Below are 12,973 nucleotides of genomic sequence, written 5' to 3'. Positions count from 1 at the left end.
TATCAATGCAATGGATATCAGGAGAACTAGACAGACCCCATTATGAGTCAATGGGATCTATAGCTTCTATTATAAATTCAGATGTGAACAGAGCCTTGACTGATCAGTTCTTTATCCTGTGTAAATCCACAGAAATTGCATCTTGCATAGATTCATCCTTATTACTGAGCATTTATTGAGGAGAATAACTTTGGAACCTACAAACCTTATACAATATGGATAAAAATATAATATTTGTTTTGTTGTTTTAAGAAGTATAAGCTGCAAAACATTTATAGCTATATGGTAAGGAGGTCACCGATGACAAATCTCACTGCTGTGATCATGCAGGTCATCTCATTTAGTTTACAGTAATTTGCTTAAAGGGAACCAATCACCTCAAAAACGCATATATAGCTTTTTAAATGTGCTGTTAGAGCACACAGCACACTTTCCATACATGTTTCTATATACTCCCTGCCTCCCCCGTGTAATCCATAAAGTAACTTTATAAAACTGGTGCCCGGTATGCAAATTACATCAGGTAGTCACCTGGGCGGTGTTCGGCTAGATGGTAGTCACAGTCAGTCCGGGTCCCCTGGGCGTCCTCCGACGGTAATCACACAGAATAGCTTCACACTGAGTTTGAAGCTATTCTGCACAGGCGCAGTACAGCCTGAATGGAAGCGGCTGTACTGCTCATGCGCGGCGGCGTAAAAACGTAGGTGCGCAGACGTCGTGCACGGCGCGCTCCCGAGTGACGTCGGAGCTACTGGGTGATTTGAATCAGGCCCAGAGGGGCGTGATTACTGTCGAGGACGCCCAGGGGACCCGGACTGACTGTGACTACCATCTAGCCGAACACCGCCCAGGTGACTACCTGATGTAATTTGCATACCGGGCGCCAGTTTTATAAAGTTACTTTATGGATTACACGGGGGAGGCAGGGAGTATATAGAAACATGTATGGAAAGTGTGCTGTGTGCTCTAACAGCACATTTAAAAAGCTATATATGCGTTTTTGAGGTGATTGGTTCCCTTTAAAGGGAAACTAGAAAAATTATTTTATATCAGAAATTAAAAGTGGTAGACTAGACACTAGGTTGTGTAGTGCAACACAAAGTTTTATTTGGTAGACAATAGTGCTTCATATATACAGTGAAGGGGTTTTTATAGAAAGCAAAATAACATCTATGTAGATGGTAGATAAACAAGATATAGTGATTGGGTGGGTGGGTGTGTGTCCACAGTATAGGTGGCTATTACACCCTACCTTGCTCTAGGGAACCGCTAGGACTAAGCACCCTCAGTACCCAGCGGACATGGGGAAGGGGGGCCATTCACTTAAATAACACACATTATAATGTTGTATAACTTTGTAATATGTGATATTTAGTGAAAAAATATCTTTTAGACCGCACTAACCCTTTAAAGCTTGCCAATGTTTGGAAGATGAAGCCAGTCAGCTCGGTATCTTCAATTGGGAGAACCCTTAAAAGGTATGGTTTTCCTTACCACAATAACGGACCTCTGGCAATGCCATCAGTTTCTAGAAGAGGAACCTTAAATTTAAACAGAATTACCTAAACTAAATATTAATGGTATATCCACAGAAAAATAAGGGCCTTTTTAGTAGGAAAGAATCTCTGCAGCACTCCCAATGTAGGTGAAACAAAACTGGTTTATTTCATAAAAAAAAAAAAATTTGGAGCCTTTCTCAATTAATTTACACAATAATGTGTTACTGTTAAAATTATAAAAAACGTTTAAACTATAGGTTGCTATGGTGACACATTACAAATTAACTTGATGAATAGAATGTGTGCATGAGTGTGGGGGGTGAGGGTCACAGAAAACTCAGCACACTATGGGGGAGATTTATCAAAGGGTGTAACATTTAGACCAATGCAAACTTCCCCCAGCAACCAATCACAGCTCCTCTTTTCTTTCACCAGAGCTGGAAGCTGAGCTGTGATTGGCTGCTGTGGGCAGTTTGCACCAGTCTAAATTTTACACCCTTTGATAAATTCCCCTATGTCTTCACAGACAATCAGACGGACACACACACTTACACAATGATTAAAATGTATTAAAAGGGGGTTTATCCAGTATTAGAAAAACATGGCTGCTTTCATCCAAAAACAGCATCACGCTTGTTCTCAGGGTTGTGTGTGGTATTACAGATAAGTTGCAATCACTTCATAGAACTGAGCTGCAATACCTCATATAAAACGACTCTGTACCCACAATCTGACCCCCCAAACCACTTGTATCTTCGGATAGCTGCTTTTAATCCAAGATCTGGCCTGTGGTCCGTTCGGCAGGTGATGCAGTTATTGTCCAAAAAACAGCTTTTAAACTTGCAGTCCTGTGTCAAATTGGCATGGCCTAAAGTGTGTATGTCCTAGGATTGCAACAACCCTCTGTCCTAATCACTAGGAATGCTCCCGGGCAGGATTTTTCCTATTCATCACCTGTCTGCATATAGCACAGGTGCCTTAACGATCCAGCTCATGTGCAGTGTTCACACAGGTGATAAATAGGAGAAATTGTTCTAGGGGCATTCCTAATGATGAAGAGGGCAGAGAGGAGGGACGGAGGGGCGTTGCGATCTTAGGACATGGGTACTCTAGGCCATGCCAATTTGACACAGGGCTGCTAGCTTAAAAGTTGTTTTTTAGGACAATAACTGCATCACCTGCCAAACGGACTCCAGGACAGATCTTGGTTTAAAAGCAGCTATCCGAAGGTACAAGCGGTTTGGGGAGGGTCAGACTGTGGGTACAGAGTCGCTTTAAACTGAAGGAAAAAACAGCTATATTTTTCTAATCCTGGAAAAGGACCCCAGGGGTATACTCACTTTTCACCTGCCTCAATTTCCTGTCAATGACATTTCAACTGCTCTTATTCCCAGGACACTGAGCATCCCCATGCCATCATCCTCTCCAGCAGCCACAGCCCGTACAGCTCTGGGTGTTGGGTCGTGACATCACCATGTTATTCAGGTAGTATTGATGCAGTAGTAAGTGCAGGGAAAAAAGCACTTTATAAGCATTTCCCATAATAATTGTATATTGGGGATTTGTATAACTTTAGGGGGGCAATACAATATTTTTATAAGAATTTTCGCCAGACTTCTCCTTTAATGATGTGCTGACCCTGCATGAGCTGCATTCTCAGCCAATCATTAGCTGAGGCAGGTCACCACTATGTGACTGATATTAGGAAGAGCCCGGCTCCCACCAAGTAAATTATGCTTCTTTATTGCAGTGTAGCAAACATATGGTACAAGGACGCGTTTTGGCCAAGCATGGCCTTCATCACCTTAAGACCATGCTTGGCCGAAACGTGTCCTTGTACCATATGTTTGCTACACTACAATAAAGAAGCATAATTTACTTGGTGAGTGCCGGGCTCTTCCTAATATCTGAACATTAGCAAGAAGATATGAAGAGTGCTGGGGGCTGAAAACTGTCAAACCAGCATGAAATCAGGGCAGGTGAGTAACCTGGATTTTTTTTTAAAGGTGAATCTAACCTGCTGATAGCCCCCTATAGCACCAGGGACAATGAGGAGGAAGGTATGTGTCATCCGTCCCTCCCTTTCTGATAATCAATGGAGGGGTGGGCCGGATGATATGGCAGTGCTCCTAACGGACCTCCGGAGTGGAGTTTACCCCGATTAACATCACAGGACTGGTGCCGAGGAGGAAGGTAACACACAAACCTTCCCTCCTCAGTGTCCTGGGTACTTTCAGCAGATTAGATTTATCTAACCTGCTGACAGTTCCCCTTTATGGTGCGTTCACACCTACAGGATCTGCAGCTGATTTTCTGCAGCAGATTTCATTTAAATAACTGAACACAGCATCAAATCTGCTGCAGATCTTCTGCAGATCCTGTAGGTGTGAACGCACCCTTAATGTCCCCATACAACCCCTTTAGGAACAATTCCATTTAGCAATAATTAGCTCCAGTAGCTCAGTTTTTTGCCTAGATCTCTGGGCATGGTTGACAGATTGACTGCTACAACTGTGCGGACTAGCCAATGATCATCAGGGCACTAGAAGCAAGAGACCACAAGAGGGTGCCCTAAAAAGGTATGTAACAATATCTGGCCACAAAAACATTTTTATACAATTCCAGAAATATTTAAACACGTACGGGGATCTGCAGCAGATATCAATGTAACTGAATGACTGAATACAGCATGAAATCCGTGCTTTTTAAAGGGAAGCTGTCAATTGGTTTCACATAGTGTTGCTGATCCCAGTGCTAGGTATGGGTTAAAAGCACCTTTACAGGCATACCTTTAGATCTGCTTGTGAAACCATCCGATTGCTTTCCTTTAAGAGACTCCACTAACATGCCTTTTCCATCAACCTTTAGTAGTTGGTTACACACATTAAGAGGAAGTGTTCACCTAGATTTGTCTATCAGACTGCCAGATGGTATAAATCTGTGTGCTTACCGCCAAAACCAACCCAATTCAGATTAATAGAACTGACTTTTATTTAGAGAAATTTCTGCCAAAAAGCCACTGCATGTGAATTTCATCTGACGTTGGAGAAGTAAATACACGTTCTAGAGTCTAGTCCTGAGACTGTGCACAAAACCACACTATAATCTATACACAGTGAACCAGCATTTGCCATTGATGTTGCTTGTATGGTCTAATGTGTGTGTGCATAGTTGTTTCTATATCTGGATAACCAGCACTTTCAGATAACCAGTACAGATTCAGCACAGAGACTGCTTTACAGCCAGATGTGATTTCACAGAGTTTATCCGAGGACGCCACCCCCACCGGGCTATCCTTGCTGGACGTCTTTTTACTGTGTATGTTGTTTGGCTGTGTATGTTGTATGGCTGTATTTTCTATAAACTTTTCACCATGCAGCACCTATCGTCCAGCAATCAACCAATGAATGACCTAAAAAAGAATAAATTTGTCAGCAGCATATCCCACTATGTAAACAGGGGGTGGGCTATCAAGCATAATAGACATGAGCAGCCACATGAACTATCCATTTTGGTACTAATATTTGGTCTATCCAAAAGGTCCTTTCTAAAAGCACTTATAGATTTGAACATCGTTGATCAGAGCTCTTATTGGGCAATTATTCACCCATGTAACAACGAGCTTTAGGCCAGAGATGAGACAAGAGGGTAAATTAAATGGGTACCTGTCACAACGTACGCACAGCTGATGTGCGTGTAATCCATTTGGTCAAAAAAACTTTGGGTATGTATGGATATAACCACGCCCATTCTGGTCCAATTGGGTTCGTGGAAAGTACAGTGTGGTCATATCTATGGATACCAGAACCTTCAGTGGCCGAATGGGAGCTGCATGAGGGGCTGCCCGGACTATCTTTAGAGGATAGCCAATTAGACTGAATTAGGGCCAGCAGTCTGTCGCTGTTGTTGGAACTGGATTTTAGGTAAAGCTTTAAATCAACGATCAGTCGACAACATGACCTATTATGGTGTGTTTAGGCAGAGATTTATCTGACAAGATTTTTGAAGCCAAAGCCAGGAACAGACTATAAACAGAGAACAGGTCATAAAGGAAAGACTGAGACTTCTCCTCTTTTCAAATCCACTCCTGGCTCTGGCTTTAAAATTCTGTCAGATAAATCTCTCTGTGTAAACACACAATTAGGGCCGTATTCCACGGGACGATTATTTTTCGCATGATTGTTAACGATAAATGTTTTCAAATGACCACTACTGCGAACGGCCTGAAATCGTTCACCCATTTACATGGAACGATAATCGTTACTTATGATCGTTCTTGCTACTGCGAACAACCGAACGACGTCTTATTCAATGCGAACAAGCAACGATTAAAATAGGTCCAGGTCTTATTAAGTGATCAACGATTTCTCGTTCGTCGTTTAATCGTTAACTGCTATTCAACCGAACGATTATCGTTTAGAACCAAACGATTACCGTTTAGATCCGAATGAAGTAACAATAATTTGAACGATAATCATCCCATGGAATAGGGCCCTTACTGTATGCTTCCAATTTGATAAGACACCTGACCATGTACCACATGGCGGTAAACCATCTGTTTGGTATACCACCATGGCTCCACAAGGCATGAGGTCTTACACACATACCATCAGGACTGTAATCGGCAAATAGTATGGGGGCAGATTTTTCAAGATTTCTCTTAGTAAGAACATTCTTTGTTGCCCATAGCAACCAGTAACAAATCAAAGGGGGGGGGGGGTTGGTCAATTGTCATTTTGTATAAGAATACCGAGGAGTTATTTGCACTGGTAAAATGAAAGCTAAGCTGTGATTGGCTAACAGGGGCAACAAAGAACATAAAGGTCCTTTAACATGGGGTAATTATCATTGACATGCGATCCTAGGAGGGGGGAGCAGGAGGGGGGGGGGCAGGGGGGCAGCTGCACCGGGCGCAAGGCTTGGGGGGGGGGGGGCGCCAGTCCCCCTGCACACACCTACCCCCTCTGCTCTGCCTGTTCTTTATCAGCTAGTGTTGTTGCTACAGGGAAGGCAGGAGAGGGCCTGCACATCTCTCTAGGGGGATGTGTGGCCGATAATGCGGCAACTGGTCACATAGCTCGGTCAAAAGATTAATCGCGCCGTGTAAAAGGATCCTAAGTCTGCTTGATATATCTACCCCATGGTTTTTGCCTGTGGTAATCCTGAAGGTTTGAGTGTGAGGCCTCATGCCTACATAGAGCCACATAAGGCTACTTGATAATTCCCCCCCCCCCCCCCCTATGAGTATTTCATAGACTTATTTACACACGGCAGGTATCAGCCAAATGAGCCAATTATTGCTCCCTGTAAAAGGCCCAGAGTTCATTATATGAACAACTAAAAGCTCAGTCATTGGAGGACTGCAAATCACTGTAGTCAGCCTCACATTTCACTGCATAAATAGGGGATGTGTTGAATTGACAATCCAGTGATTATGGGCCTAAAATTACAATATATGAGTCATCTAAGGGCTTCTTAACGCACAGAGACAGCCATCCATCAGTGGAAATGGACCCTCAGCCCTATCATCAGGACCAATCTGCAGTTATCCATCCAGAATCCACAAAAATAAAAAACATGTGGTACAAGAATCCGCATCTGGATAATTACTCCGAGCTGATTATTTTCTGCTGAATGTGAATCGGATATTAAACACCCCAACTATTTGCACCAGAAGTCGCTAAAAATTTCACACAAAAATTCTGAACACTGGAGCTGCACGTCATATATATAAGCATAGGTAAAGCCAGTGGAAATGTACCTAGAGGCAGATTAGTATACCAGGAACCTGGGAAATACAACAAGACCACTAATTAATTCAGACACATCAAGACAAATTAATTCAGTGAACATCAGTGACTTACATGTGTAATGTTTTATGGTCTTAACATACTGGCATACGTTCTGTCCTATAGTAAGAATCCCGGTGTTTCCCCATAGCAACCAATCACGGCTCAGCTTCCATTTTTCATATTGCTTTGAAAAAATTAAACTGAGCTCTGATTGGTTGCCAAAATGAGACACCTACTATAAGACTGTTCAATGAATCTCCCACATTCTTTTATACAATTTAATTTTGTTCGTTTTTAAACAGAATACAGTGGTGCAGGAACCACACACCCGGCCCGTGCCAATCCCAGGAACCCTTCGCCAGGCCCGTGCCAATCCCAGGAACCAAACACCCGGCCCGTGCCAATCCCGGGAACCACACACCCGGTCTGTGCCAATCCTGGGAACCATACACCCGGTCCGTGCCAATCCCAGGAACCACACACCCCCAGCAGGTACCAATCCTGGGAACCCCCCCCCAAACAGTGCCAGTCCCTGGAACCACACACCCCAGTGGGTACCAAACCTGGCAACCACATCCCCAGCCGGTGCCAATCTCCAGAACCACATATCTGGGCCCCACGCCAGTCCCAAGAACCATACACCTGGCCCATGCCAATCCTGGGAACCACACACCTGATCTAACAAAATTGTCAGCAACTATACACCAGGCCTGAACAAACCCCAGGAACCATACACCTGATCTGAATTCAATTCCAGGAACCATATTGCCAGAGTGCTTAGAAATCTGGTACATGGACATATATTAATCTATTAAAGGGAACCTGTGACAGTGTAATACAGACTACAGGAATCATGTTATGCAGCAAGAGGAGCTAAGCAGATTGATACATAGTTTTGTTGGGAGAATTCCAGGCTCAGTAATTGGCAGCTCTCTAGATGCACACTTATAACTGTCAATCACTTAGTAAGACCGCCCACTTGACTACTCAGCCCAGAATAAGCAGAGATTTACATAAATAAATCACACCTTATACCACAAACAATATATCCATCTGCTCAGGTCTTCCTGCTCTACATGATGTCTGTAGATCAGACTGCATTTTCAATGTGACAGGTTCCCTTTAAGAAGACCATTTATGGTGGGATGTGTTGGCGCATATTTACATATTATAAATTTTTTCTATCTTTTTATGACATGACCCATCTATATAAGGAAGAAATAGCCCTGGGTTGTTACCAGAAGGCCCTAAGCACATATAGAGTGTACAATGCCCTTCGGGGCCTACTTTATATAGACACAAGAATAGCACCCAGTTCTTTTCATTCCAAGGAGAATTGAGGGTTAAACTAATAAAACCATAAAGGGGAATTGTAAGGGAGTTTGGATCAGGAGTTCAGGCAGCAAAGTCACTATTGATCCCAAATCATACAGTGTGAAATAAGGGGAAGCCATGAAACGTCACTGCGCTCCTGACCTTCTACAGTCCTCATAAATTCTAGTCAAGCTTCACACAGCAAACAAGAGCATGGGCTGCTACTACTGATCTTAGGTAATATCCTCAGCAGAAAGATGCCAATAACCTTGTCAATACACCAAGTACATTCTGGATGCACAACCACACATTTATCTATTGGCCCTCTGCGATCATATTCCCAAATCAGAAAGCAGCCATTGTGTTTGTCCACATTTCTACCATAAAGGCTGCTGGGCGAGACGGCCAGTCTGTGCAATGGAGCAGAGCTAAGTCTCTCATTCAGGCGATGTGACTAGCCATGTCCATGTTTAATCTCAGTGACATATGAAGACGTACAGTACAAAGGGGCTCTTTTCCTACAGCCCATGTGAGCATGACATGCTGCAATCTCATTAGCATAGGTCATTCTAGGAGGGCCCGGGGTAATAATTCATTGACCGCTGTCATCTATGGAGCAAACACACAGCACTGTGCATGCACACATTCTCACAGAAGATGAACATGGCACCCACTAAGTAACAATGGCCGGCTGGCGTGCTGGAAGGAAAAAAGGCTGGATGCAAATATATATATATATATATATATATATGGGATGAGCATCCATGTGCTAGGTGGATGGGAATGAGATTCATGAAATAATCCTGTGCTCTTATTGTAAGAACAGAGCCCTGACCTGGGGGCAGATGCCTGCTCCTCCTGCTATCAGCCTCATTGTCTCAGGCAGGCAGGCAGGCACTGGTCATGGAATGCAAAGCACATTCTCTCCATAGGAAAAGTAAACTGTCAGTGCAATCCACCAGAGCAGGAACACCATGATGCCATGCAATGGAGATCAGCTGCCAGCCACTGCTGCCATACAAAGAGACAGCCCAGGGGGGTGCAGGCACACATAAGGCTGCCTCACCTACACAGAAAGGAAGGGGCTGCAGGCAGCACAATGTATGCAGCACATCCCACTGCATTATATAAGAAGTGAGGGGGAAGGAGGCTGCATGGCAGCAGCAGAACAATGCAATAATCCCGGTGCAGCATCCATCTGATGGGCACAGCCATGGCAGGAGGAGGATGGGGGTGATGGGCACAGACACTGAGGATGGAGTGATGGATACTGGTGATGGGCACTGATGATGGGTACTGGTGATGGGCACTGCTCCCCGGGCTCCTCTATGGAGGGATGCCATGTCTTACCCTCAGCGCTGACAGGTCTATCTCATCCAGGCTGCGGGCTGGGGAGTCGCTCGCCATATTTCCTCTGCTCTCCTCCGATCTCGCCCGTGTCTCAGCAGCGGAGGCGGCTATGTGCTTCTTCCAGCGGGCGGCTGTGCTTCCCTGAGCCGGGGAGGTGAGGCAGGAGGGGCGGCTCTATCAGCGGGGACGGGGGGGAGGATGGATGCGGGACATGCTGAGGCGCTGCCGGGAGGGCGGCTGGATGGAGGCTCATACACTGCTCGGATGGAGAGCGGAGGCTGCTGCTGCTCAGAGCCGCCTGTCACTGCTTCCTGGGCGGATCCAGACACGAGAGGTGTGTCCCTGCCCGGCCTGCGCCTTCACTGCTTCACGCTGGATGCTGGGGGGCGCTCCACCACACACGGGGCACACAGGGCTCTCCACCACACACGGGGCGCACAGGGCTCTCCACCACACATGGGGCTCTCCACCACACACGGGGCTCTCCACCACACACGGGGCGCACAGGGCTCTCCACCACACACGGGGCGCACAGGGCTCTCCACCACACATGGGGCGCACAGGGCTCTCCACCACACACGGGGCGCACAGGGCTCTCCACCACACACGGGGCGCACAGGGCTCTCCACCACACACGGGGCACACAGGGCTCTCCACCACACACGGGGCGCACAGGGCTCTCCACCACACACGGGGCGCACAGGGCTCTCCACCACACACGGGGCACACAGGGCTCTCCACCACACACGGGGCGCACAGGGCTCTCCACCACACATGGGGCGCACAGGGCTCTCCACCACACACGGGGCGCACAGGGCTCTCCACCACACATGGGGCTCTCCACCACACACGGGGCGCACAGGGCTCTCCACCACACACGGGGCGCACAGGGCTCTCCACCACACACGGGGCGCACAGGGCTCTCCACCACACATAGGGCACACAGGGCGCTCCACCACACACGGGGCACACAGGGCTCTCCACCACACACGGGGCACACAGGGCTCTCCACCACACATGGGGCTCTCCACCACACACGGGGCGCACAGGGCTCTCCACCACACATGGGGCTCTCCACCACACACGGGGCGCACAGGGCTCTCCACCACACGGGGCGCACAGGGCTCTCCACCACACACGGGGCACACAGGGCACTCCACCACACACAGGGCTCTCCACCACACACGGGGCACACAGGGCACTCCACCACACACAGGGCTCTCCACCACACACGGGGCGCACAGGGCACTCAACCACACACGGGGCGCACAGGGCTCTCCACCACACACGGGGCGCACAGGGCTCTCCACCACACACGGGGCACACAGGGCTCTCCACCACACATGGGGCGCACAGGGCTCTCCACCACACACGGGGCGCACAGGGCTCTCCACCACACATGGGGCTCTCCACCACACACGGGGCGCACAGGGCTCTCCACCACACACGGGGCGCACAGGGCTCTCCACCACACACGGGGCGCACAGGGCTCTCCACCACACATAGGGCACACAGGGCGCTCCACCACACACGGGGCACACAGGGCTCTCCACCACACACGGGGCACACAGGGCTCTCCACCACACATGGGGCTCTCCACCACACACGGGGCGCACAGGGCTCTCCACCACACATGGGGCTCTCCACCACACACGGGGCGCACAGGGCTCTCCACCACACGGGGCGCACAGGGCTCTCCACCACACACGGGGCACACAGGGCACTCCACCACACACAGGGCTCTCCACCACACACGGGGCACACAGGGCACTCCACCACACACAGGGCTCTCCACCACACACGGGGCGCACAGGGCACTCAACCACACACGGGGCGCACAGGGCACTCCACCGCACACGGGGCGCACAGGGCACTCCACCACATATGGGGCGCACAGGGCTCTCCACCACACACAGGGCACTCCACCCCACACCACACATAGGGCACACAGGGCGCTCCACCACACACGGGGCACACAGGGCTCTCCACCACACACGGGGCACACAGGGCTCTCCACCACACACCACACATAGGGCACACAGGGCGCTCCACCACACACAGGGCGCTCCACCACACACAGGGCACTCCACCCCACACCACACATAGGGCACTCCACCACGCACAGGGCACTCCACCACACACACGGGGCGCTCCACCACACACATGGGGCGCTCCACCACACACAGGGAGCTCCACCACACACAGCGCGCACAGGGCGCTCCACCACACTCAGGGCGCTCCACCACACACAGGGCGCACAGGGCACTCCACCACACACATCACACATAGGGCGCAAAGGGCACTCAAGCCCACACCACACATAGGGCGCACAGGGCACTCCACCACACACAGGGCACTCCACCCCACACCACACATAAGGCGCACAGGGCACTCCACCACACACGGGGCGCTCCACCACACACAGGGCGCTCAACCACACACGGGCGCTCCACCACACACAGGGCACTCCACCACACACAGGGCACTCCACCACACACGGGGCGCTCCACCACACACAGGGCGCTCAACCACACACGGGCGCTCCACCACACACAGGGCACTCCACCACACACAGGGCACTCCACCACACACGGGGCTCTCCACCAAAAACGGGGCGCTCCACCACACACGGTGCACAGGGCGCTCAACCAAACATGGGCGCTCCACCACACACAGGGCGCACAGGGCACTCCTCCACACACCACACATAGGGCGCACAGGGCAGTCCACCACACACCACACATAGGGCGCACAGGGCACTCCTCCACACACCACACATAGGGCGCAAAGGGCACTCCACCACACACCACACACAGGGCCGATTCTGGGATTTCTGCCGCCTGAGGCAAACCTCAGGCGGCCGCCCCCTGACAAACCCCCCCCCCCCCCCCCCCCCCCCCCCGCCGCCGTAACCGAATCACCCGCGCCTGCACCCCCCGCACCCCCCCCCCCCCCCCCCCCGCCGTAACCGAATCACCCGCGCCTGGACGCCCCGCAACACCCCCCCCGGCCGGCCCT

The 12,973-nt window shown here is 49.5% G+C and overlaps 1 protein-coding gene across 15 annotated transcripts in view; it reads right to left on the bottom strand.

The window, feature by feature from the left end:
• Nucleotides 1-10,278, bottom strand: part of TNIK (TRAF2 and NCK interacting kinase) — a 214,578-nt gene extending 204,300 nt beyond the window's left edge. For 5 of the 15 annotated variants that reach the window (XM_069975189.1, XM_069975192.1, XM_069975197.1 and 2 more), the window contains exon 1: nt 9,956-10,278. In XM_069975189.1, the coding sequence (XP_069831290.1) occupies nt 9,956-10,012 (57 nt within the window). In that variant the 5' untranslated portion in view covers nt 10,013-10,278. The remainder of the gene's footprint in view (nt 1-9,955) is intronic. The other 10 variants (XM_069975196.1, XM_069975198.1, XM_069975201.1 and 7 more) reach the window with 4 other exon arrangements.
• Nucleotides 10,279-12,973: the final 2,695 nt, after the last annotated feature.

Source organism: Dendropsophus ebraccatus, chromosome 6 (assembly GCF_027789765.1).
Source record: "Dendropsophus ebraccatus isolate aDenEbr1 chromosome 6, aDenEbr1.pat, whole genome shotgun sequence".
Taxonomy (NCBI): domain Eukaryota; kingdom Metazoa; phylum Chordata; class Amphibia; order Anura; family Hylidae; genus Dendropsophus; species Dendropsophus ebraccatus.
The sequence above is the reverse complement of the archived record's forward strand: the minus strand, read 5'-3'. Positions and strand labels throughout refer to the sequence as shown.